This window comes from Danio rerio, chromosome 14, assembly GCF_049306965.1.
Source record: "Danio rerio strain Tuebingen ecotype United States chromosome 14, GRCz12tu, whole genome shotgun sequence".
NCBI classification, from domain to species: domain Eukaryota; kingdom Metazoa; phylum Chordata; class Actinopteri; order Cypriniformes; family Danionidae; genus Danio; species Danio rerio.
Genome location: NC_133189.1, coordinates 1,542,501 through 1,570,000, shown reverse-complemented (window position 1 = coordinate 1,570,000; position 27,500 = coordinate 1,542,501). Strand labels below are relative to the sequence as shown.

General features: G+C 35.9%; 3 protein-coding genes across 6 annotated transcripts in view; 1 reads left to right on the top strand and 2 right to left on the bottom strand.

The window, feature by feature from the left end:
* The window catches only part of bbs12 (Bardet-Biedl syndrome 12), a 98,275-nt gene that overhangs the window by 38,738 nt on the left and 32,037 nt on the right, over positions 1-27,500 (bottom strand). For both annotated transcript variants that reach the window (XM_068213237.2, XM_073921573.1), the window contains exons 2-3: positions 13,980-14,098; positions 6,573-6,785 (exon numbers count right to left, since the gene is read on the bottom strand). The gene's annotated coding sequence lies outside the window, so the exon portion shown is untranslated. The remainder of the gene's footprint in view (positions 1-6,572; positions 6,786-13,979; positions 14,099-27,500) is intronic.
* On the top strand, positions 10,887-20,438 carry il21 (interleukin 21). 2 transcript variants are annotated; one of them, XM_005173064.4, is made up of 6 exons: positions 10,887-11,351; positions 11,483-11,533; positions 15,917-16,039; positions 16,127-16,162; positions 16,263-16,346; positions 19,979-20,438. In XM_005173064.4, the coding sequence occupies exons 1-6, from the start codon at positions 11,232-11,234 to the stop codon at positions 19,997-19,999; spliced, it is 435 nt and encodes a 144-aa protein (XP_005173121.1). In that variant the 5' UTR covers positions 10,887-11,231; the 3' UTR covers positions 20,000-20,438.
* The window catches only part of adad1 (adenosine deaminase domain containing 1 (testis-specific)), a 60,024-nt gene continuing 59,712 nt past the window's right edge, over positions 27,189-27,500 (bottom strand). For both annotated transcript variants that reach the window (XM_073921493.1, XM_073921494.1), the window contains exon 12: positions 27,189-27,500. This exon is cut by the window's right edge and continues 517 nt beyond it. The gene's annotated coding sequence lies outside the window, so the exon portion shown is untranslated.

The window sequence follows — 27,500 nt, the reverse complement described above, 5'->3', positions numbered from 1 at the left end:
TCAATATTAAGCCTCCTGTGGACAGGTGTTGAAAATTAGCAAGTTTGCTAAAACACTTAAACAAATGCATTTGGTTGTCCAGTGTAATTGTGATGTCCATGTCAAATAAATAAATAAATAAATAAATAAATAATACTTAAAATAACATTCTCAGAACTAATACAATTAAAGCTGAATGTTCATGCTATATAAAGACTATTAGTCATTAAAGATATCGGTCACACTTTACAATAAGGTTCATTAGTTAATGTTAAGTAATGCATTTACTAACATGAACAAACACTGAACAATACATTTACTACAATAATTATTCATGTTAATAAACGTTAGTTAATGAAAATACAGTTGTTCATTGTTAGTTCATGTTAACTCATGGTGCATTAACTAATATTAACAAGCATGGATTTGAATGTTAATAATGCATTAATAAATGTTCAAATATAATTAATAAATGCTGTACAAGTGTTGTTCATGTTTAGTTCATGTTAGTAAATGCATTAACTAATGAACCTTATTGTAAAGTGTTACCAAGATATCAAATTCAAATTTGCATAATAATCATAAGTTAATCATAATTTCCTACAAGCTAATTTTGCTATAGTAATAAAGTAAATATAGTAGTAAATATAGTAGTAAAAAAAAAGCGATCAATATAAACAGTTATAACAGAGTCAGTTATAATTGTCCATATGTTCTGTAATGTTTCAGTGAGCTGTATTTTATTTGTTGTATATAATATATAGGCTTTTTTTCGGTCTGGCAACATATTCAAACTAAACCATAAGCACTTCTAATTACACAAGAAATAAATAAACTGAATATTATTGCTATATTACTATGATGTGTGATGCATCTAGGGATAAATGTTGTATATATCTGTACAAATAACTAGTCCCAAAAACTTTGCAGATATCTAAAGACTTTTGCTTTTACAGATGTATAATAGTATCTGAAAGAGTAATGATCTGTGTGTGAATCATCGCTCATGCTGTGTTTTACACCCTCAGCCGCAGAAAACACTGATCTCTATCACTTCTGCTCGCATACAAAACCAAAGTCAACATCAAACAAACAACTCTCATGTTTCAAAGGCAAAGCTAACCCAGCAATAAAAAAAAGTTGACATGATTTGATCTGATCCATCAGATACTAATTTGTTGAAACATCTCTGTGGGTTATAAACTTTAGGCGACATTGGCTAAAGCAGAAAAAGAAAAGTTTATATTTTAATGACGAGGTTTGATTCTGATTTAATCATTTCAACTGACCACAGAGATGTGCAGATTTACACAGAATTACAGCCTCATTCATTCATAAACGTATTCTTATGAGAGTTTTATTAATTCCCAGCGGGCATCTTGATCGTGAAACTACATCAAATTAAATGTGATATTGACGTCAAAGAAAAACTCAACACAATTTAATGTCAAACCCTTGATGCTGTTTGACTCATTCATTCATTCATTTTCCTTCGGCTTAGTGCCTTATTTATCAGGGGTCGCCACAGCGGAATGAACCAACAACTATTCCAGCATATGTTTTACGCAGCGGATGCTCTTCCAGCTGCAACCATGTACTGGGAAACACCCATATACACTCACGTTCACACACACACACACTCATACACTACAGTCAAGTTCATCCAATTCACTGGAGCACCTGGAGGAAGAACACAGGGAGACGGCAACATGCAAACTCCACACAGAAATGCCAACTGGCTCAGCCGGGACTCGAACCAGTGACCTTCTTGCTGTGAGGTCACAGTGCTAACCACTGAGCCGCCCTCAAAAGAAGTGTAGAGTAGTTTTATTTATCTGAAAGCTTTCCAGCAGACACAGGACGTCAACATGACATAACATTAACGTTGTACCCCGACATCATTTGCTAGTCAGAAGGGTTGAAGTCAGAACCCTTTGAAACATGAGAGTTGTTTGTTTGATGTTGACTTTGGTTTTGTATGCGAGCAGAAGTAATAGAGATCAGTGTTTTCTGCGGCTGAGGGTGTAAAACACAGCATGAGCGATCATTCACACACAGATCATTACTCTTTCAGATACTATTATACCGATGTCAATGTCCAACATCATTGGATTTTGGTCACTTTCCAACGCAACCTAAAAACAACCAAATATCAACGCCTGCTGATGTTACAGCTTGACGTTGTGTGGACGTTACCACTATGACGTCTATCAGATGTTGGATTTTAATTTTCAAACCTGACGAATAAATATCAGTATCTGACGTCAATATGACATTGGTTTAAGATGTAAAAGACCTTTTATAGAGGATGAGAGAGCTCCAGGATTTCATCTAAAATATCTTCATTTGTGTGTGAAGATGGACGAAGGTCATAGGGGATTAGAACAATATTAAAGAGAGTAATTATTGACAGACTCTTCATTTTTCAGGTGCACTGACCCTTTAAATCATTCACACACATTTAACATGCTTTCAGTTTTCTGACTGACTGATCTTTTTCTCAAGTAAAATACCCTTTACACTTTTAAGTGCTTTTCCAGTCAGACCTGTGCTGATTTAGATAGTAAACTTAAAGAAACACTCAACTTTCTCCTTTCTTAAACATTTTACAACAACCCCCAGAGTTAAACAGTTGAGTTTTACAATTTTGTAACGCATTCAGCTGATCTGTAGATCTTTTAGCTTAGCTTAGCATAAATCATTGAATCGGATTGGACCATTAGCATTTCACTCAAAAATGACCAAAGAGTTTAGATAATTTTCCTGTTTTCATTTTAATTGCAAAGATATTAAAATGTCATCTCTCTACACGTCATCTCTAGGACCAGTCATCCAGAGACATGGATTCTCCTACCACTGCTATGCTGATGATACCCAGCTATACCTCTCTTTTCATCCTGATGATCCCTCGGTTCCAGCTTGCATCTCAGCCTGCCTGTTGGATATTTCACACTGGATGAAAGATCATCATCTTCAGCTGAACCTCGCAAAAACGGAAATGCTTGTAGTTTCTGCCAACTCGACTCTACACCATAACTTTTCAATCCAGATGGATGGGGCAACCATTACTGCATCCAACATGGTGAAAAGCCTTGGAGTAACGATTGATGACCAACTAAACTTCTCTGACCACATTTCTAGAACTGCTCGATCGTGCAGATTCACACTCTATAACATCAGAAAGATCCGACCCTTCCTATCTGAACATGCAGCTCAACTCCTTGTTCAAGCTCTTGTTCTCTCCAAACTGGATTACTGCAACTCTCTACTAGCCGGGCTCCCAGCTAACTCTATCAAGCCTCTTCAGCTGCTCCAGAATGCAGCAGCACGAGTGGTCTTCAATGAACCTAAAAGAGCACATGTCACTCCGCTGCTCATCCGTTTGCACTGGCTGCCAGTTGCTGCTCGCATCAAATTCAAAGCTCTGATGTTTGCCTACAAAGTGACTTCTGGCTTTGCTCCTTCTTATCTGCTCTCGCTTCTGCAGATCTATAGGCCCTCCAGAAACTTGCGTTCTGTGAATGAACGTCGCCTCGTGGTTCCATCCCAAAGAGGGAAGAAATCACTTTCGCGAACGCTCGCGCTCAATCTGCCCAGTTGGTGGAATGAACTCCCTAACTGCATCAGAACAGCAGAGTCACTCGCTACTTTCAAGAAACGACTAAAAACTCAACTATTTAGTCTCCACTTCACTTCCTAATCTGCAATTGCCTCTCTGAATATCACACTAACTGTACAAAAAAATAAAAAAATACTAATACTACTAATACTTCCCTTCTTAGACTTTACAGACCTGAAACTTGCCTTTAGTACTTATTCATTGTTGCTCTTGGTTGTGTAAATTGCTTCCTTGTCCTCATTTGTAAGTCGCTTTGGATAAAAGCGTCTGCTAAATGACTAAATGTAAATGTAAATATTCTCATGAGCTAACATTCTGCAAAAGAGTTTGGAATTTCTGCCAAACTTTCAAGTTTTATTTTTGTATTTTCTGTTTTTGTATTATTATTATATAAATATATATATATATATTTGGAGGGTGGGGGGAGGGGGGATTGTGTGTTTGTGTTCATTTCTATTCTTGTTTTTCTCTTTTGTCTTGTGCTTATTAAAAGCAATGAGCAAAGAATTTTTTTTTAAAAATACCCATTTTCTTTTCTCAATCCATCATCATCATCATACGATAATGATGTATCACATTTGATATTGCAAACTCTATTCAGCAGATAAACTCTTGACACAGTTGTGATGGATTTTCATCATCAGCCACAGGAAACCCAGACGTGCATCACTCAACATTAGCAGGAAGCTGACGTTTTATGCTTGTCATGATATCAAATCTCGACCCCCACCCTCACACACACATACACACACCCACACACACTGGTTTATGAGGACTCTCCATAGGCTAAATGTACTTTATTAAGTTAAAGCACTTAACATAAACTTTAAATATCAAAATACCTGTTAAATATGAGTATTCATTTAATAAAATAAAATTTCAATCATTTTAAATTACAAAAGCACAAGACAAGACAAGTTTATTTATATATAGCACAATTTATATGTTCATATTTTCATATTCAAAGTGCTTATCACAAACTTTTAATGTGAAAAGGCCTGTTAAAAATATGATTTTAAAAATCATACCCCTACATAAACAAGAAATAAAACGCTTAACCATAGAAACAAAAGGATTGAAAACAGATTCAAATGTGTTGAAACAGGTTTTAAATGATTATTTTTCAAAGAAAGACACAAATGCTGTGATCAAGGCATGTCCTGATAAACCACTTCAATATTGTAATACCTACAGTAGGTCAAATCCACGTCATTATACAAACTTCTGTGCTTGAAAATCACCCAAATCAGCACACACACAAACACACAATGGTGAATTATGGGGACTCTCTTGAGGCGTGATCTATTGTATTTAGTAAAAACGCTTATGACGGGAAACAGTGGCAATTTTTTTCTTTAGTAATTTTTAAATGTGATAGTAAACTATTTGAAATTATGGGGACACAAGGCATGTCTTCATTGATGTTAGTGTAATCCCTAGGTCAAACCCCTGTCATTTATTATGACATCCACACTCATTAATTATACAAATGTCTGTCCTTCTAAACCAGTACACACACACACACACACACACACACACACACTGGCATTGGTGGTTTATGAGGACTTTCCATAGGCATTTTGTGTTTTATTCAACACAGGCTCATTGTGAATACATAAACCCATTTCCATTTCTGGAGAGCAAGAATTGTGTCGACAGCGGCCTCTGGTGGATTTACACGAGGAAGGTAGGTGTGAATGGCACTAGCAAGAGAAATTTGAGATCTGAAAAAGCTAAACAGCGTCCTCTGATGGAACAAAACTGCAAAAAAAAAAAAAAACGTAGCTCCTGGGATGTATTTTGTGATCTCCAGAAATGTATACAGGGGTACATATCCATAATGAAGCATGGTGGTGGGGTGGTGTTCAACAACGCGGGGCCCCGACTGCTACGCCACTGACACATACACACACTGCCGTTTTATGAGGACTCTCCATAGATGCAATGTGTTGAATTCAGTAAAAACCCTTATCACACGAAACTAGAACAAATGTATGTCCTTGTAAACCACCCAAATCAGCACACACACTCACTGGTATTGGTGGTTTAAGAGGACTCTCCATAAGCGTAATGTATTTTATTCAGTAAAAACGCTTATCACAGGAAACTAGCAAAGTTTCTGTCCTTGTAAACCACCCAAATCAGCAAACACACACACACACTGATATTGGTGGTTTATGAGGACACTCTACAGACGCAATGTATTTTATTCAGTAAAAAAGCTGAATAAACAGTGGCGAATATTTATAAAAAGACCTCATTAAATATGATTTAAACAGTTTTAAATTATGAAAACACAAGGCATGTCACCACCTCAGTGTTGCAATATCTAGGTCTTTCCCATGTCTTTACACAAATATCTGTCCTTATAAACCACTAAAACCCATACAAACACACTAGTAATGGTGGTTTATGAGGACTCTCCATGGACGCAATGTATTGTACTAAATAAAAACGGTTATCACAGGACTCTAGCAAAATTTCTGTCCTTGTAAACCACCCAAATCAGCACACACACACATACACTGATATTGGAGGTTTATGAGGACACTCTACAGACGCAATGTATTTTATTTGGAAAAAAAGCTGAATAAACAGTGGCGAATATTTATAAAGAGACCTCATTAAATATGATTCAAACTGTTTTAAATTATGAAAACACAAGGCATGTCACAATAAACCACCTCAGTGTTGCAATATCTAGGTCTTTCCCATGTCTTTACACAAATATCTGTCCTTATAAACCACTAAAACCCATACAAACACACTAGTAATGGTGGTTTGTGAGGACTCTCCATGGACGCAATGTATTGTATTGAATAAATATGCTTATCACAGGAAACTAGCAAAATTTCTGTCCTTGCAAACCACCCAAATCAGCACACACACTCACACACACACACACAAACACACACACACAGATACTGTGCTTTCCAGCTTTCATTTCTAGACATGAGTGACAGGAAAGTTTCACCTTGAGCGCAGTCAGTCTTCCATGATCCTGGTGAAGGAGGAATCCCCGGTCCCGTCCCGTTGGGGGTCACCAGGGCCTTCCCCGCCCTCACAGACCACTTCCTGTGCAGCGGGGCCTCCCATTGGCCGCCGGAGGGGTTTGCTCACGCTCTGACCTCATTTCCTATTCTGTCGAATGCTGTGGTGTGCCAGAGTGTGTTGTGAATCTGTGGAGCTGAAGCATGTCATTTTATTATGATTGAGAAGAGGATAAAATCACTAGAAATCATCACTGCAACACCAAAACTGAAACTTTATTAGGATGTTTACACACTGCTCTTTTACTGTGCAATAGTTTAAAACATCCTGCAGCAGTCTTTGTTTAAAACTTTGAAGAAAAAAAAACATTATTAATTGATTTAAATAACAAATTTAAAGCATTTTTAAAAATTAGAAGATCTCTAGAACCCACAGATCTTAAATGATCAAAAGGTTTCTTTGCTCTTTTAAATTATTTATTTTTTAGCTATTCAATTATTGCATTTTCCATTTTCATTATAGCTTCAGATGAAATGTTATAATGTTCTTTTAATGTTATTTCATTTTTTATTCAATGTTTTATATACTTTGAATAGCTTTTTTGTTTTTATATAATGCTATTTATTTAATTGACATTTTAAGTACTTTAACTTAGTTTAACTAATAAAAGATGAAAATACATCTGCATTTCTGGCTGAAGTGTTTTTAATCACTGTTTTTTTTTTGCATTCATTTTTATATTTCACTTTCACTCATAGTTCAATGAGTAAAAAAACTCATAGTTTTAATTTTAAGTAAACATTTGGTAAAAAAAAAAAAAAAAAAACACCTGTGAAATTTAAATAATAAAAAAATATATATAAAGTACTATTTATTACTTTAAATATACATTCTAAATTGTTTCTTCAACCTAATTTCGATTCATATATATATATATATATATATATATATATATATATATATATATATATATATATATATATATATATATATATATATATATATATATATATATATTATCGAACCCGGTTTATCAATAATTATTGATTTAGTCCATATATTATACCCAAAGTTGTGCTGAAACAATCCTTTTTTTTTTAATAGAGTTGTTTATCTATAATCATATATAATATATAAATATATATATATTTAGATTCCCATTGTTGCACATTGACATAAATTTTACTACTATTCGATATATATTTATAATATATATATATATATATATATATATATATATATATATTAGGGATGTGCGGAGCAGCCGGTATTTGTATTTGTATTTGTATTTGTTGAGGGGGGAAAAGTATTTGTATTTGTATTTGTATTCGAGTAAAATTCAAAATGGCGCAGAAATATATATTTTTTCTATTACACTTCTAATTTACGTTATAGTGAAAGTATTGTTTAATTATACCCATTATATAAATTATAGATATGCAATATTGGCTGTTGTTTTTGAACATGTGATAAGAAATGTCATTGAAAAGAAAATAACATAGAAGCCATTATCTCATCCATGGTTAAACCAACAACTAATAAAATACCATTGTGAATATTATGAACCCCCACCACCACCGTTCTTGTCGAAGGACACTGAATAGACAGATTAAAAACAAATAATACTTCAAAAAACTGTTCTTCTTCTGAAAGAACTTTTTTCCAATGCACAGAATTCCAAAAACTAATATTAACTAAATAAATCTAAATAAACCCTGCCCGGGAGATCTGGCAGAACAAAAGATTTCTATATAATACTAAAAGATACAGCCCTGCTATTATCATCTGCCAGCCACAAAAAAAGACACAAAGTTTGTTTGTTTGTTATTTTTATGTTTGAAACTGACTTGCTGGGGCAGAATGTGGCTGTGTTGATGCTTTTAGGATGCTTTTAGTGCATGTGATAATACATTACATAGAAGGTTGCGCTGCGGCTCTGTTCAGTGAGAAGCGCTCTCTATGGCAAGCCTTTTTAGCATTTAAATCTTTGTTCTGGCTCCATAAATATATTAGAGATATCTCTAATTATATTTTGACTAGTCATAATTATAATTCCACTACTCAGAATGACAATTAGACATATCTGCAATTACAATTGTACTAGTACGAAATCAGATGAATTTTGACTAGTAACAATTGTAATTGATATCTCTGAGTTTTTACTAGTCATAATACATTTGGAGATATCTTTAATTCATCATATTTAGAGATATTTACAAATATATTTGAAGATATCTCTAATTAATTTACTAAAAGTCTAATTACAGTTGTAGATATCTTGAATTGGATTTTTGACTAGTCAAAATTCATTTGGAGATATCTCTAATTACAATTGTGACTAGTCAAAACTTATTTAGAGATATCTGCAAATATTTTTCAATGGAAGTCAATGGAGGAATATGACTAGTCTATCATAATATGTTTGCAGATATTTCCAATCTGACTAGTCGAATTATAATTATGACAAGTCAAAATATAATTAGAGATATCTCTAAATATATTTATGGATAGTCTGAACAAGGTTTAAATGCTAAAACGGCTTGCCATACGCTCTCATCCAGTAGCACAGTGGAGATTTCTCTAGTTATATCCTTTTAGTCGTTTGTTATGCATTGACATGCAGTCAAATATTTCGCCAAACAGTCCTTAGGGATGCGGTGACACGCAGTCAGATATTTTACCGAACAGATCCGCCACTTTTGGCGCTCATAAACAATCATAAAGCTCTCGTGCTGCAGGAATGAGGAGATCTGCTGAAGGCGCGCAGCTGACGTGCAGTGAGGGTTTGCGTCTTTAATAAACTACGGCAGTTTGCGATCACTGAACAGTAAGAATGATTAATAAATCCATATGAAACAGCCCCTTAAAGTCACGTCTCGCTTTCAGTTTCGGGCTTTGGCGCGTTTTGCCTCTCTCTCTCTCTCTCTCTCTCTCTCTCTCTCTCTCTCACTCTCTCACGCGGGCATGCACTGTGGTCTCATGAGGAAACGCTGCTTTTTGATATAGTGTTTTTCTTGCTCCCGAATACAAATAATTTTTCAAGTATTTGTTCGAATTAAGTATTCGTAAAAACACGCTATTCGTGCCTTTCCGAATACCGTATTCGGGTTCGGCTCCACCCTTAATATATATATATATATATATATATATATATATATATATATATATATATATATATATATATATATATTATAAATATATATCGAATAGTGGTAAAATTTATGTCAATGTGCATCAATGGGAATCTAAACGTTTGTTGATATTAAAGACACACACCAAATTTTTGGCCACTGAAAAACTTCGGCCACTTTGTAAGGGACGCTCTAATTTTTGTGGATTCAGCCATTTTTGGGGGACTCTTTTAAATCTGGAAGCATTAAAAACTAGGGCCCGATTTTACACCCGGTAAAAGTAAAGAGGCTGAATGAAGGAGGCTCGTTCTTTATCCTCGCGCTGCAGATGCTCTGTTTAACTGTTTTCTCGCTAGTGAAACGTTCTGTTTTTACAAAGTCCGCCATGTAAATAGCAAATCCAGCACGCAACTGACTTTTAAAGGGAATGAGAGACGAGACTCTGATTGGTTTAATGCACGTTATGCTCAAAACACACCGAGAACTCATTAAGAGAATAAGCTCGACCCTGTTAGCCCATGCGCCGGGGCGCAGAGCGGATTTATCCATCCTTAAAATAGCAAAAGTGGATTCGGACACAATCTTAATTCTTTTGCGCCATGTGCTTTAGACTTTGTGCCTAGATCATTAAAATAGAGCCCCTGATATCGTAATATATCTTTATCGTTCAATATGGAAAATAATTATTGAGATTGCATTTTACCACATCGTCCAGCCCTGTAATAAACATTGAACTACAGAACAATCAGAAATGTTGCCATGTCATTGGTGATTTTATTTTAAGCAAACATTAAATATTAAAGCTCATTACTTTAAGCAAACGTTAAATATTCCCTCTTTGTAGCCTTTTGACACGATGACGCGAGCGGGTTTAGCATTCGCACACATGCAATGAAATATTCTGCATTGTTTTTCGGGTGCAAACAGTTCATTTCCAGCCTTCTATGACTGTGAGCTATTCTTATCTCTCAACATGAAAAAGTACATTGAAACTTCCTGTTTTTGTCTATAATCAATTTGGTTTGTGTGGGAAGCCGCAATAAAAAAAGCACCTTTTTTCATATCCATTTGCGCTTGATGATGCCGCACCTTTAGCGCACACACACACACACACACACACACACACACACACACACGTTTTCTGATGCTGATTCAGAATGAGAAGAGGAACTGACAGCATTTAGTAGTTTCCTGCCAAGTGTGCAGAAAGTCTGGGTCCGGTTCACACACACACACTCACTCACACACACACACACACACACACAAAACTGCATCCGTACACCCCCGCGCACGCGCCTCTCGATTACATCTTTGTCAACTGACAAAATCATGACGAAGGCCAGCGGAAAGGAAATCGAGTCATTGTAGAATCGAGTTTTCCAATCTCCACAAAGAAGCGGTTTTCCAGCGTCCTCAAGGATTCTTATATAAGGTGATCGAGCACCTGTGTGGCAGTATGAAGGAGATCAATAGCAGCAGCTTTACAGAAGACCAAACTGTACATCTTAAACATGAAGGCGTGTGTGTGTTTTCTGCTTATGTGTGTGTTGGCAGCACAGGCTGAGGAGTCGCCGAAGATCCTCACGCTCAGCAAAGTCATGAATGAACTCAAGAAGATTCAGCAGGGGCTGGTAAGTTCATTTATCAGACCTATTCTGGAGCTGCATTATTATTAGTAGTAGTAGTAGTAGTGGTGGTAGTGGTGGTAGTAGTAGTATTTGACACTATTTTTAATCTGATTTCTCTTTTTCTTTCAAAATAGACGAATTCAAACAAGACTTGGTTCAACTCTCCAGCCACCAATGATTTGAAGGTAAGACACTAAATTAGAAGGTGCATATTAAATATGATGCTTTTTAAGGGGTAGTTCACAACAAAATCTAAATTAGCGCATGTGGTTTTGAACATGCACTCAAAAAAATGACATTTGCAGTTTGTTTACTATATAAAGTGAGCTGAAACAACACAATTCTTGACTTGTTGTTGTTGTTTTTGTGGACAACTTAATTGTTTTATGTTCCGTTCACTTTGATTGCTGGCACCAATTGACCTCCATAATAATTTCTATGGAAGTCTATGGGTGCCAGCTATCAGCATTCTTCAAAATATCCTCATTTGTGTTCATCCTGAGAAACCTGCACTCAAAAAATGACGTTTGCTGTTTGTTTATTATTTAAATTGAGCTGAGCAATTCTTGAGCTGTTGTTGTTGTTGCTTTTTGGTACAACTTAATTGTTTGACGTTCAATCCACTTTGATTTGTAAAAACTATTGATTTCATTTAATTTAACACATATTTATTGTGTAGATCCTGGTATTTTTTCAGTGCTTTTGAGATGTTTTCTTTTGTTGAACAAAAACAAAGATATTTTGAAGAATGCTTTCTGCTGGTACCAATTGATCTCCATAATAATTCCTATGGAAGTCAATGGGTGCCAGCATTTATCAAAATATCTTCATTTGTGTTCAACCTATGAAAGAAGCTCAAATAGGGTTTGAACAAGCACTCAAAAAATATATTTGTTGTTTGTTTATTTTTAAAATTAAGCTGAAACAACAATTCCTGAGTTGTTGTTCTTTTATAAATCAACTTACTTGTTTTATTTAATGTTTAATCCTCTTTAATTTGTAACTTATAAGTTAAATTAATTCCTTCATGTTGTCCCAACACAAATCGATTCTGTAAAACTCAGCATTTTTGACAGTGCTTTGGAGATTCTTTCTTCTTGTTGAACACAAATTAATATATATGGAAGAATGCTTTATGCTGGCACCAGTTAAGCTCCATAATAATTCCTATGGAGGTCAATGGGTGCCAGCTATCAGCATTCCTCAAAATATCTTCATTTGTGTTCAACCTATGAAACAAGCTCAAATAGGGTTTGAACATGTACTTAAAAATGACATTTTCTGTTTGTTTATTATTTAAATTGAGCTGAAACAACACACTATTTGAGTTGCTGTTGTTGTTTTTGGGACAACTTAATTGTTTTATGCTCATTCACTTTGATTTGTAAACTAATAACTTAATTACTTCATGTCGTCCCTACACAAATTGTACGGAGCCCAACATTTTTACAGTGCTTTTGAGATTCGTTCTTCTGCTAATCATAAACAAAGATATTTTAATGAATATTTTTGCTGGCACCAATTAACTTCCATAATGATTCTTATAGAAGTCAATGGGTGCCAGCTATTAGCATTCTTCAAAGTATCTTCATTTGTGTTCAACCTAAGAAAGAAGCTCAAATAGGTTTTGAACATGCTCTCAAAAAATGTTGTTTGCTGTTTGTTTGTGATTTCAATTGAGCTGAAATAACACAATTCTTGAGTTGTTGTTGGGACAACTTAATTGTTTTATGTTCGATCCACTTAAAAATGTAAAAACAATTAGCTTAACTTAATTCCTTTACATTGTCCCAACATAAATTATTTGTTTAGAACTTTTGCTTTTGAGATTCTTTGCTTCTGCTGAAGACAAATAAAGATATTTTAAAGAATGCTTCTTTGCTGGCACCAATTGACCTCCATAATAATTCCTATGGAAGTCAATGAGTGCCAGCTATCAGCATTCCTCAAAATATCCTCATTTGTGTCCAACAAGCTCAAATAGGTTTGACCAATTGAAAGGTCAGCAAATGATCGCTAACACTTCAGTTTAATTAACAATTGGCATCATTTACAACTGGCTTTTACCTGCTTTTTATTAGGATATTAACTATTTTCAATCCCTAACCATACACAATACCCAAACAAACACTATAAATTAGCAGCTAATTATTAGTTTATTGAGCTAAAAGTCTTAGTTGATGGTTTGTTAATAGCGTGGATTGTACATTTAATTAAAGTGTGATCATTTATGTGTGAACTGTCTCTTTAAGAGAGCGATGAGCACATAGCAATAGCGCTTTAACAACAATACAGTGGTTTTCGCATGACTCAGTAATAAAAACAAACGCATTAATATCGTGTAACAGCCCACCTTTATGAGAACAGCCGGGTTTCACAGCTGCGATTCTTATTAAATCTGCGCCTTTCCTGCCAAACACCTTCTTGTTTGGTAATTGCAGCCTTTTTTTTTAGATTTAAAGTCATTTTGTGCAGGTCGCTCAGGAGAAAGTGTGCTCCGTTTAGCAGAAATCTGATGAGTAATACTGTATATGTCGGATCTGGCCTATTTTCTTAGCAAATATAACTGCTGTGTCTCCGACACTTTCTCCTCTCCTTCGAGTTATTATTGTGAATGCATTTTTAGCTTACATGCGCTGCTGGATGACTTTGCGAAGGTTCAGTTTCTGTGCGGCCTCAAGCAGAAGTTTGGAAAGCATTTCGGGTTTGGTGTGGAAAGCAGAAGAGTTTCCTCGTAGTTTCTGTGAAAACTGAGCAGAAGGGAAATTTAGAGTCGAGATGTGCAGATGATTTCTGCATTCAGACAGGAAGAGAGAGACGGAGAGCACTACTTTCTGACTGAAAAAATGATTTTTGCACAAAAAACAGGCTATAATACGCTAAAAAAAAGAGTTAATTAGAGTAAATTATTCTTAAATGTTTAATTTGACCCAAAGATGGGTTTGTCTACATAAAAAACAACAGTTGTTCTTTCATTTCACGCCAAAATCAAGAGTTAAATATTACTGTTTGTTTCAGAACGTTCAGAAAACATTTAAGTAACATTTGCAGAATGATACAAATGAATACAGCAAAACTCCTGGGTTGTTTCAACCCAATGTTGGGTCAAATATGAAACAAATGTTGGGATAAGCAAAATGTAATTTTAAGTTAATGTAAAATATTATCCCAGTGGATGGGTTTGTCCACATTTGACCCCAAGGTTGGGCTAAAAAAACCCAGCATTTTTACAGTGGACACTCTAAGTACTGTGGTTGTATGAAGAGCGCAGTATAAATAAAATGCATTATTATTATAATTATTATTATTAATATTATTATAAAGGAATGCTGGGTTGTTTGTAACCCAATGTTGAGTCAAATGTTGACCATTGAGTCAAAAAAGTGTCATTTAAATTGAAAAAAAAAAGATAAATACCCAGTTTGTATTTTTTTTTTATCATATTCAACCCAACATTGGATTAAATGAACACATCATTTTATTTATACTGTGCTCACACCCAAAGTGCTGAGAGCATGCACTGTAAAAATGCTGGGTTGTTTTAACACAATGTTGGGTCAAATAGGAAAAAATCCAAATGTTGGGATAAACAAAATGTAATTTAAACATAAAATGTTAACCCAATGGATGGGTTTGTCCAAATAGGACCCAATATTGAGTTACAAACAACCCAGCATCTTTACAGTGCACGCTCTTAGCGCTTTGGGTGTAAGAAAGTTTGCTCGAGTATCAGGACAAACACAACATTGGGTTATTTGTTTATATATATATATATATATATATTTAAATGACACTTTTTAACTCAATGATTGGGTTTGTCCCTATTTGACCCAACATTGGGTTAAAAACAACCCAGCATTCTTTTATAATAATATTTTAATAACGATGCATTTTATTTATATTGCACTTTTCTAACACTGTAAAAATGCTGGGTTGTTTGTAACCCAAAGTTGGGTCAAATATGGAAAATATTAAATATTCAAATTTTTAAAATGTAATAAAAAAATAACCCAATGTTGTATTTTTCCTTATAGTCAACCCAACTTTGGGTTAAAAACAACTCAGGTTTTTGTTATTATTAATAATAACCATTCTAAAAAATAATTAAAAATAATTTTCTTACACTCAAAGCTCTAAGAGTGTGCACTGTATAAATGCTGGGTTGTTTTAACACAATTTTGGGTCAAATATAAAAAATTTGGATAAACAAGGTGTAATTTATATTTAATAACAAATAACCCAACGGTGTGTTTGTCCTTATATTCAACCCAATTTTTGGTTAAAACAACACAGCTTTTATTATTATCATTATTATTATTATTATTATTATTATTATTATTATTATTATTATTATTATTATTATTATTATTATTAACAATAATAATAACAATAATAATAACAATAATAATAATAATAATAATAATAATAATAAAATAATAATAATAATAATATAACAACAACAACAATAATATTAATAATAATAATAATATTAATAATAATAATACACATTTAGATGAGAACATTAGAAGAACATGCTTTAAACGTTTTGTCTTGTTTCGTTTCCACAGGACTGCTGTGTTGCGTCTGCTCTGGAGTGTTTCAGGTCTAAAGTGCTGCACCTGTCAGTTTCTGATGAAAAACTAAAGAAGTCACAGAGAAGTGTCCACCACGAGCTGCGCAAATCATTCATCGTGAGTGTGTGTTTATTACATGAAGAAGCAGTGCATGTACACACCTCAGACATGAGAAATGCTCATTAATGCTCTTTATTGTCACAGGTGGACAGTGTGTCCTGCACACCACAAGAGACACAGGTGAGCACGAACGAAAGCTGGAGATCTTTCATCGAACTAATGCTTCATACTTAAACATCATCGCACGCATTTCTGACTTCTGACATGCTTCTTGTTTCAGAAAGCTCAGTGCAAATCATGTGAAGCGTACACAATGGTCAACAGCCGAACGTTTGTGGACAACTTCAAAACTCTTCTGCAAAAGGTTAGTTTAGCATTTCTTTAATAAATGCGCTCTAAAAATGCTGGGTTGTTTCTCAGAAATGGACAAATGCAATGTTTAGTTAATATTTTTAATTCAACTTTAAACCAATGGAGGGGTTTGTCTGTATTTGGCAACACTTTAGCTTGAGTAACACTTCAACACCATTTACAACACTGTAAACATATACATAATTAAAGCCATAGCAACTTATTTTTATGTTGCTTTAACTTAATTTTGAAAGTTTATTCTGTTTAAACATACTTTTTTTTTGAGTTAAACAAACTTTAACTTGATGTTTTAAGCAAAGTTGATTTTGTAAAGTTAAATGGGTTCAACTTAAAAATGTAAGTGAGCAACAGTGTACCGGCTTATTACCTGCCTATTATTAAGATATGAACTGCTTATTAGCCTAAATCTACCCAATTCCCAGAGATGGGTTGCGGCTGGAATGGCATCCGCTGCGTAAAAACTTGCTGGATAAGTTGGCGGTTCATTCCGCTGTGGCGACCCCGGATTAATAAAGGGACTAAGCCGACAAGAAATTGAATGAATGAATGAAAATCTACCCAATAACTTTATTAATAATTAATAAGCAGCTAATTAGTAGTTTATTGAGCTAAACGTCTTTGTTGATGCGTGAATTGTACATTAAAATAAAGTTTGAGCCTATATTTGACCCAAGTCGGGGTTACAGCAACCCAACATTGTTAAGAGTGTTTTCTAATATTACTTAGAAGGGAAAAAACTACATATAAAACTTAAAATACATGGTAAATTCAATCAATTCTAGAATAGTTTTCTTAATCCTTCATTCATTTGGATTAGTCTCTTTATTCATCAGGGGTCGCCACAGTGGAATGAACCGCCGTTTTTTTAATCCATGCAATAAATTATAGTTTTTCCTCATCATTTTGGTGTGAAATGTAAAATATATGGTTAAAATGGTGTTTTTTTTTTACCAATTACTTGGTCTGTCTAATATAGACCGATCTAACATTGGGTTGACTTCAATTTCACTTTGTAACCAAACAGTTAGTTTGTCAGTATTTGACCCAACGTCAGGTTACCACAACACAGTAAACATGTGTCGATTTTTAATAACAACTATTGCTTAATTTGTAAATTGCGAGGTCCCGCAACAGATTGGGTTAGGATGTACAGGTGTCGTGAAGGGGGTAAGGAGGATCTGTGGCGGTGTGTTGATTGGCGGAGGGATGTCGTGGACGAAAGCGAAGAGGGTTGGGGAGTCGCGGAAGAAAGTGAAAGTGATCAGGGGGAGGAGGGCGGTTAAATGTGTAAAATGAGGTGACGGATCCGGCATGTTCCGGCACATTATATCATGATAATGATCATGTATATTATTGTTATTAACAGTGTTGGGGAAAGTTACTTCAGAAAGTAATGCATTAGTTGGCGCCAGTGGTGTAGTGGTTAGTGTGTCAACACATGCACTACGGTGCTCACGGTGACCTGAGTTCGATAACCCGCCTCGCAGTCCTACGCAGATCCTTCCCCTCTCTCTGCTCCCCATGCTTTCCAGTCAATAATCTCTACTGTCCTGTACATTAAAGGGGAAAACCCTGAAAAATATATATTATTTAAAAAAAAGAAAGTAATGCATTACAATATTGGGTTGCTCCCTAAAGAAGTAACTAGTTGCATTACTTAGTTACTATTTATATTCAGCAATGCGTTACGCTACTTTTGGGTTACTTTTATTACCTGCCTGAGGCTTGATCTCTTAAAAAACACACACACATGTAAAAGATATATTTTAGGATAATGTTATCGGAGAACTTCCTCACCCCAGAGCGATACATGTCGTATATTGAGATTACTAAAAGTTTAAAGCGATGTGTTTGCTGCTTTTGTACTATTAGTTTTAAGTCAGGGATGTTCAAACTCGGCAGAGTTTAGCTCCAACTTTCCTCAACACATCTGCCTGGAAGTTTCTAGTATACCTAGTAGGAGCTTGATTAGCTGGTTCAGGTGTGTTTGTTTAGGTTTGTAGCTAAACTCTCCAGGACACCGGCCCTCCAGGACCAAGTTTGGACACCCCCGTTTAAAGTAAAATCTCTGTCCAGTGAGACTATAATCCCCTTCGCCTTTTATTTTATGCGTTCAAAATAATGAAAACATTCCGTCATTGACTGCGTGATTCATTGTGACTTCACTGAAAAAAGTGTTGCATGAAGAACTGTTGCAAACTATTAATTTGTGTTAAATTTAAACAAACAAATGAAATTGAATAATGTTCAACTTAATTTGTTTGTTTAAATTCAACACAATTAAATTGTTTACAACCACTTAATGTAAAAAAATTGAGTTAATCCAAGGAATCATCTTTGAATAATTTTTTCAGTGTACATTCATTTTAATACAGCAATTCGTTTCTTGAAAAGCTAATCAATTAAACTAAGAAGTAACTCACGTTAAAAGTAACTAAAACATTATTAATTATTTTTTTAAAGTGATGCGTTACTTTTCTCGTTAACTCGCTAATATTACATTAATATTACTTGAGTAACTCCTGTTACTTGTAATGCGTTACCCCCAACACTGTTTATCAATATTGTTAACTATAGCAAATATACTACATTGGTAACAGTGACAACTACGAAAGCATTTATTAACCTGAGCTGATGTAAATATCAAAGTTAATGCGCAATAACTCATTAAAATAAATAAGTTGTAACAGTTTTAGTAAATGAATCTAAAAAGTAATACGTTTATGTTGTGTTTTTAACGAATATTAACATTGTAACTGTGATAAATGGTGCTATTTCTCACTTTTGCATCAACTAAAGTATAGTAACTTAGTGGTTAGCACTGTCACCTCACAGCAAGAAGGTCACTGGTTCGAGTCCTGGCTGGGTCAGTGGGCATTTCTGGACAATTTAGTTGATCAGTTCCCCTATAGCGCATGTGTTTGGACTGTGGGGGAAACTGGAGCACCCGGAAGAAACCCGCACCAACATGGGGAGAACATGCAAACTCCACACAGAAATGCCAACTGAACCAACCAGGACTCGAACCTGCAACTTTTGTGCTGTGAAGCCACAGTGCTAACCACTGAGCCACCGTGCCGCCCTTTCAATCCACTTAAATTTGTTAAAGTTAACTTAATCGATTTGTGTTTGGACAACATGATGCAATTGTTTGTAATCCAGCATGTCCTACGGTAAATGTTGGGTCAAATATGAGTTAAAAACTGTCATTAACATTAAGTAAATAAATTAACCAAATGGTAGCTCACGAAACCTAGCATTCTTCACAGAGTTCCTGTTGTTTTCTTTGTCTATTTTAGGGATAAGTGGTTCAATCCTATCTCAACATCGTGATAATACCATAATAGCTTCGTTATCATTAACATTTGAAACCATCACATGCTACAACCCAGCACGAATTATGACAAAAACATTTTATATAATGATTTAAATACCTCAATCTTAATCATCATTAATCACAACATTAAATTTAGATCCCATCAAGCTCTACAACCCAGTGTATATTTGTTAAATTCACCGTAATGATTAATTACCAACCGGTACTTTTCTCCATCTGTTGATTGCAATGCTAAATCAAGCACTAAATATCTTTAATTAACAATCTATTGTTTTCCCTCTCTCCAGATCTATGCCCGTCAAGCGTAGAGACCTGAAGAGTCTGTGAAGGACAGTATGACACTACCCACCGCTCCTGCTATTCTATTTATTGACTATTTATTGACAGTTTTGCTGTTTATTTAACTTTGGATGTGTAAAATGAGTGTTCACGATGACACTGGAGTGTGTTTGTGAGAAACTGGGCTGCTAAGCTTCTTTCCGTGGTCTGTTTTGCTGGTTTTTGCCGCCACCGTGTGGTGAAATCTCATCACTGCAAAGCCTAACCATAATAATAATGCAAGGGAATTTTGAGTAGATATCTCCCTTTATCAAGTATGCAAGAGTTATATTCTTCGCCACTCATTTCAGATGTGTCATAGCTGATATTTAAGATGTATCTTTACACGAAGCAGATACACAATGTTTTTTTTATCTCATAATGAGATGCATGTATATTTATTTTTATATTAAAATATTTGTATGTTTACATCATGGCTGTTTGTTTTTATTCATTCTCTGCATGCTTAGTGATTGATTTGACAATAGGAACATGAAGTGTGGGGTTTATTCTCGGATTTTAAAGGTAAATGTAGTGGGCAGTGGTACAAAAATGACTGTGATTGAGTAGTTTTTCTCAGGAATTGTAATTTAGTAAGTAGTTGTATGTAAAAATGTGCTTTTGCTTTCCCTTGAGTACATTTTTAGTGCAGTATTGGTACTTTAACTCCACTGCCTTCCTTCAACCTGCAGTCACTACTGTATTTTTTCTTGTCTATGGGGATTAGACTAATCAGTCCTGTGATTCTTGTCCAATCAAATCACACATAGAAGGTAAGTCATCTACCTCAAGACATGAGCTCTTTATAATGGCAGCAAACTGTTTGGAAGCATTAAAAGTGTCCAAGAAGATGTCCAAAATCTGTACACGTATTCAGGGGCGGACTGGCCATCTGGAAATTCTGGCAAATGCCAGAAGGGCCGGACCATTTTTTAAATGTGGGCCGGAATGCAATTTTTTTATTAAATTTTTTTTTTATGCATTGTTTTTACATGCAGGCAGCTTTAATCTCTTGCAAGATGTAAACATGATGATGATGATGATGATGATAGTAATAATAATGATAAATGTTAAGCATTGGCCCAATCGGCAATGGTCGGCTTGTTTCGAGATAGGCCGACCCAATCAGAGGTTACACGGACGCAATTAAAATCTGGCAAGAATGTCATACAAACAGTAAGTGCAACACAAGCTAATTGTCAGAAATGGGCCGTAAAAAAGGAAAGGTGGGGCCAAAAAAATCTGAGAAAGCAAAAAAAATAAATAAAAAAATCAGATACTGCCAAATGCATAAAATTAACTAAAATGGTCTCGAAAGGGGGCAACGCGGTAGCACTGTCGCCTCACAGCAAGAGGGTCGATGGTTCAAGCCTCGGCTGGGTAAGTTGGTGTTTCTGTGTGGAGTTTGCATGTTCGCGTGGGTTTCCTCCCGGTTTCCCTCACAAGTCCAAACACGTACTATACGTGAATTGGGTAGACCTAATTGTCAGTAGTGCATGTGTGTGAATGTGTGTGTATAGGTGTTTCCCAGAGATGGGTTGCAGCTTAGAGGGCATCCACTGCATAAAACATATGCTGGATAAGTTGGCGGTTCATTTTACTGTGGAATAAAATGACTGTATGTATAAATTTGTTATAATTGGGCTGTTTTTGTTCCAGACATATACATTAAATGTTTAAATATTGAAATATATTACAGATTAAATATTATATATTACATTAAATATTAAAATATATTACAGACGGTACTGCTTATTTTATTTTACCATCTGCACACCAATATAAGTAGTGAATGTGCGTGTCAGTGGATAGGGCTGTGTCAGTGTGGTAATGTGGGCTGGTGTGGCTCCAGTGCCAGGGCTGATTTTTAGTCCCAGTCCGCCCCTGCACGCATTGACCCAGTGAGAATCTAGGGGAACCTTTGTCTCGGGAGCCACATGTGGCTCTTTGACCAAAAATATAAGGCTCTTCAGCTGTCTCTCTTTAATAATATTTCAAAATAAAAAAATATATATAACTGTTACTAGAAATCTGTTTCCTATTGAAAGTAGTGACGAGTTGTTTATGAACGATTCGTTCCTTTTGAACGAATCTTCAAAATGACTCGGGAACTACGAGTCCTCTCAGGGAGTGATTCGTTCATCCACGCGTGCGCACATTTGTGCAGGTATCGTTAATTTTAAGTCTTCATCACATTGGCAGAATCATATGCATTAAGAACCGGAAAAAGAATTGATCCGTTCATCTCTCGAGTCCTCTATCGGGTCTGAGTCACTCGTTCCTCACGGGCCAATCATACACGTTTAGAGCCGGAAAAAGAATTGAACTGTTAATCTCTGGAGTCCTCGGGTTTGAGTCATTCTCTCACCCCTGCTGAAAAATCCAGCTTAAACCAGCCTAGGCTGGTTGGCTGGTTTTAGCTGGTCGACCAGGCTGGTTCAAGAGGGGTTTTGGCCATTTCCAGGCTGGTTTCCAGCTATTTCCAGCCTGGTCTTAGCTGGTTAGGCTGCAAAATGACCAGCCAAATCCAGCTAAAACCAGCCTGGTTTAAGCTGGATACAGCTGGTTTTGGCTGGACTCCCAGCTTGGCTAGGCTGGTCAATCTGGTTTTAGCTGGTCATCTCCCAGCCTGACCAGCTAAGACCAGGCTGGAAATGGCTGGAAACCAGCCTGGAAGTGGCCAAAACCCCTCTTGAACCAGCCTGGTCGACCAGCTAAAACCAGCCAACCAGCCTAGGTTGGTTTAGGCTGGATTTTTCAGCAGGGACGTGATGAACGAACGATCATGGCTCCTATCAGCTTAGACTGTGCATTGATTAAGATTATATGTGACTGTCACTGTTACATGAACGAATCACTGACATTTGAAGACATGAAGAGGTGAGCTGAGCAAAGAGACAACAACACCTTCATAGACAAAAGAGCAGGACAACATTGAATGATTATTTTCTCCTCCTTATAGTATTGTATTTATGACTTATTTGTCGTGTGATCAACCTTTTGGGCTAGTTGTAGATGTGTTTGGAAGCAATTCTAAACATTTTAATAATATTTTGGCAAATTGAACCAAATGAACGAAACGACTCGAAAAAAGATTCGTTCATCTTGATGAACAAGACTCAAAGATCTGAGTCAGTAAAATGATCCGAACTTCCCATCACTAATTAAAAGTGCAATTACAATTCCCTTTTATATTGTCTGTCCTACAGCAAAATTAATAAGAACTCGCAACAACAATAAAGGACAAGTTATATTTCTTACATTTCTAAGGTTGCTAAACACGTAAATCCTAACATTTATGAGTGGCGAAGGCAAAAAGAAAAAAAAATCTGCAAACTGTTCTTTCTTTATACATTGTGATGCGTCAAATGTGCTTATTTTTGAGTTGTGCATGGATATATATATATATATATATATATATATATATATATATATATATATATAAAAATATATAAATAAAGGTTTTGTTATATACACAGACCCCATATGGATCTTTAAAAATGCATTTGCTAACAAAAATCTGAACTGGCTCTTTGCTGAAAAAAGGTTTCTGACTCCTGGTTTAGATGTACTTAAAAACTTGTACTTGGAAACACCCATTCACACCAATTCCCTTATAGGGCATGCGTTTGGACTGTGGGGGAAACCCACGCCAACACGGGGAGAACATGCAAACTCCACACAGAACTGCCAACTGGCCCAGCTGGCACTCAAACCAGCAACATTCTTGCTGTGAGGACAAACTGTTTACCACTAAGCCACAGTTTGCAAAGTTAACCTATTAGTTTTTACAAATATAAGTGGATTGAACACAAAACAGTTACACTGTCCAAGACTGTCCAAGGCGTTGTTTCAGCTTCTAAATAAGTAGTTCACTTTAAGTGTGAGTAAATGAGGAGCACTTTCATGGAAACTAAGACGCTGTTCTGAATGTCATGTGATGCCATGCTGCCATCCGGCGGTCAGACTCAGTATTGTCATCTCCGCCGCCTCTATTTTTTCTCAATAGCTTTGGCTCATTTCTTAGTTTTCCTCAGTGGCTTTGGTGCTTTTCTCAGATCAGAATTGAAATAAGCAAAACAGTAAGTGCATTTCTTAAAACAGCACCAACAAATAGCAAAACACCATACAGAAATGCACCAAAGTGTCTGAGAAAAACTGTAAATGAGTTTCTTTTTTAAATCAAAACAATAAATGTAAGAGTTCTGAGATCAGTTCTGAATTTACGGTGATGTTTTTCTGCCATCTTGTGGTCAGAGCCAGTATTGTCATATTTACCGACTCCGTTTTTAACAGTTTCGGCTCATTTCTCAACTCATTTTGTTTAATCAAAACATCAACTTTTAGATTTCGGACTAAATAATGTCGTATTTATTTAAACAAACTTCTTGAGTTTTTGGCAAACGTGTGCAAAGGTTTAAGCACCTGCACAATCACCGAAAACATAAGCAGTAATGTGTGGATCAACTCTGATTTGCTAAACAATAGTGTACAATTCATTCATTCATTTTTTTTTTTTTGGCTTAAAGTCCCTTTATTAATCTGGGCTCACCACAGAGGAATGAACCGCCAACATATCCAGCACGTTTCACACAGCGGATGACCTTCCAGCTGCAACCCATAACTGGGAAACACCCATACACGCTCAATCACACACATACACTACAGCCAATTTAGCTTACCCAGTTCACCTACAAGAACAATTGTGGGTAGCACAATCGCCTCACAGCAACAAGGTCGCTGGTTCGAGCCTCGTCTGGGTCAGTTGGCATTTCCGTGTGGAGTTTGCATGTTCTCCTCGTGCTGGCATGGGTTTCTTCTGGGTGCTCCGGTTTCCACCATCTGGCAACCAGAGTGCTGAAATATGATTGGCTAAACTGGCATTGGGCGGGTTAAAGAGACCAAAACAAAGACAGCGGCTCCGGCAGGTAACCCACATGTTCAAAGCAGAATATCTGACTTCAGCATTCTGAGCATGTTTCTGAATATCTGCACACATTTGATGCTGTTTTTATGATTTAGAAGAGTCAAACATGAGTTTCATTTTCGGTGAACTCTAACCTACATACCTCTTTACTTTAATTACAGCCAATAGCGATGAATGGCCTTTTCTGAGCTAACGAAATAAATTAATAAAACGTGTACCAAACCAAAGCAAGACAAGCCACAGTAATGTCAAAAAATGATCATCAAGAAGTTCCTAAGAGTTTTGAACATTAAATAATCTGTTAAATATACCGGGAAATGTCCGTGGATCAATAAAGCAGTCTGTGATATTTTATTTGAAGTGAAAAGTGAAGTGAACGTGTGTGTATCGACAGCCAAGTATAATATTTACCTATACATGTGTTTGTCTTCACGGCGCCTATGATGCAGTTTGGGGTTTGTGTTTACTGCTGAAAGACTCTTCAGTGGTGGAAACTGAAGAAGCATGAGACTGATGTTTATTTACTTTCCTATAATCCCACCAGCGCTGGCAATCAAATGACGGCAGAAAACCAACTGTTGGGTATAAACTGTCTGACACAGACTCTGACTGTCTGACTCGAGATGAAGCATGAAGGTTTTAAAAGGATTAATTCAGCTGAAAATAAAAAATCAAGTTATTCATAGTAAGCACTCGCCCTCATGTTCATCCAAACCCCTGAAAAACATTTGTGCATCTGAGATTTATCCAGCTGCAAACCCGCAGAACCACACACGATACAGGGCACACGATCCAGACCGGGAGTGAACCATACATGCCTACTGAAGGAGCAGTCACGGTTTTAAGCTACAGTATCCTAAGAATGTCGACATGATTTAAAACTTGAACGGACGGACGGACGGATAGATGGATGGACAATTGGGTAAATAATTGGATGGATGGATGATGGCCGGATAAATGGATGGATGGATGGATGGATGGATGGAGGGATGGATAAATGTGTAATGGGATGGATGGATGGATAATTGGATGGATGGGTGGATGGGTGGATGAATAATCGGGATTGACGGATGGATGGATAATTGGATGGATGGGTGGATGGATGCATAATTGGATGGATGGGTGGATGAATGGATGGATGGATGGATGGATAATTGGATGAATAATTAGATGGACGGTTAATTGGATAATAATTTGATGGATAAATAATTGGATGGAAGGTTGGATGGATGATTAGATGGGTGGATGGATGGATAATTGGATAAATAATTAGATGGATAAAAATTGGATGGAGAGTTGGATGGATGGATGGATGGATGGATGGATGGATGGATGGATGGATGGCAGAATGGAAGAATAATTGGATGGATGAATGGATGGAGAAATGGATGGATACTAAAACGGATGGATGGATTGATGGATGGATTGATAGGTAACTAGATGGACGGATGGACGGACAAACAAATAATTGGTTAAATAATTGGATGGGTGGATGGATGGATGAGTAATTAGATAAATTGGATGGATAATTGGATGGATGGATGGATGGACAGACAGGTAGATGGATAATTGAATGAATAATTGGATGAATGGATAGATGGATGGATGGATTTATAATTGGATAAATGGATTATTGGATGGATGGATAATTGGATGGATAATTGGATGGATGGACGAATACATTTATGATTGTATAATTGAATGGATGGATGGATAAATGGATAACTGAATGGATGTACAATTGGATGGATGAATAATTGAATAAATAATTGGAAGGATGGATGGATGGATGGATGGATGGATGGATGGATGGAAGGATAAATGGATGAATGGATAATTGGATATACGGCAATGGATGAACAGACAGACGGATGGATGGACGAATAGATTGGATGGATGGATGGATGAATGAATGAACGCACGGATGGATAGATAATTGGATGTCTAAGGCTATCAAAACAATAGGATGTCCAACAAATCTATAACTATGTAGTGTACACTCTAATAGATGCTGGGTTGCATTAACCTAACTTTGGGTCAAATATGAACAAACCCAACCATTGGGTTATTATTTTTTCAATTAAATTAAATTAGATTTTTACACCAATTGTTGAATTTCCCGTTGAATAAGTAAACCCAGCATTTTTATAGAGTGTATGCTTTTTTATTAGACTGGAAGTCAAAAACTCTGGACTGTTGTGACCCAGTATTGGGCTACAATACTTTTTTTTTTTTGACTATATAAATTGTGCAGAGTATAAGTTGTGATTTATTATACATACACCAAATCTCAGAAACGAAAATTGTTACAGCAAAAAATATGAATGTATTTCTGCAATAAACAAACTATACATGTGTTATGTGTAGCCATTAATATGGCAGAATTGATCAAGCCCACAGAAAGTCCCACAGATAGTTGTTTACAGTGTGGTAATTTCCTCATAGCCAGCTGTTACTGTGCACCTGCAGACACAGCAGGAGAAAATCTTTCTGTGGTCACAAACACCTGAAAGGAGACTTTCCTTCTTTTGCATTTAACAAATCAATAAAAGTAGCAGAAAAGC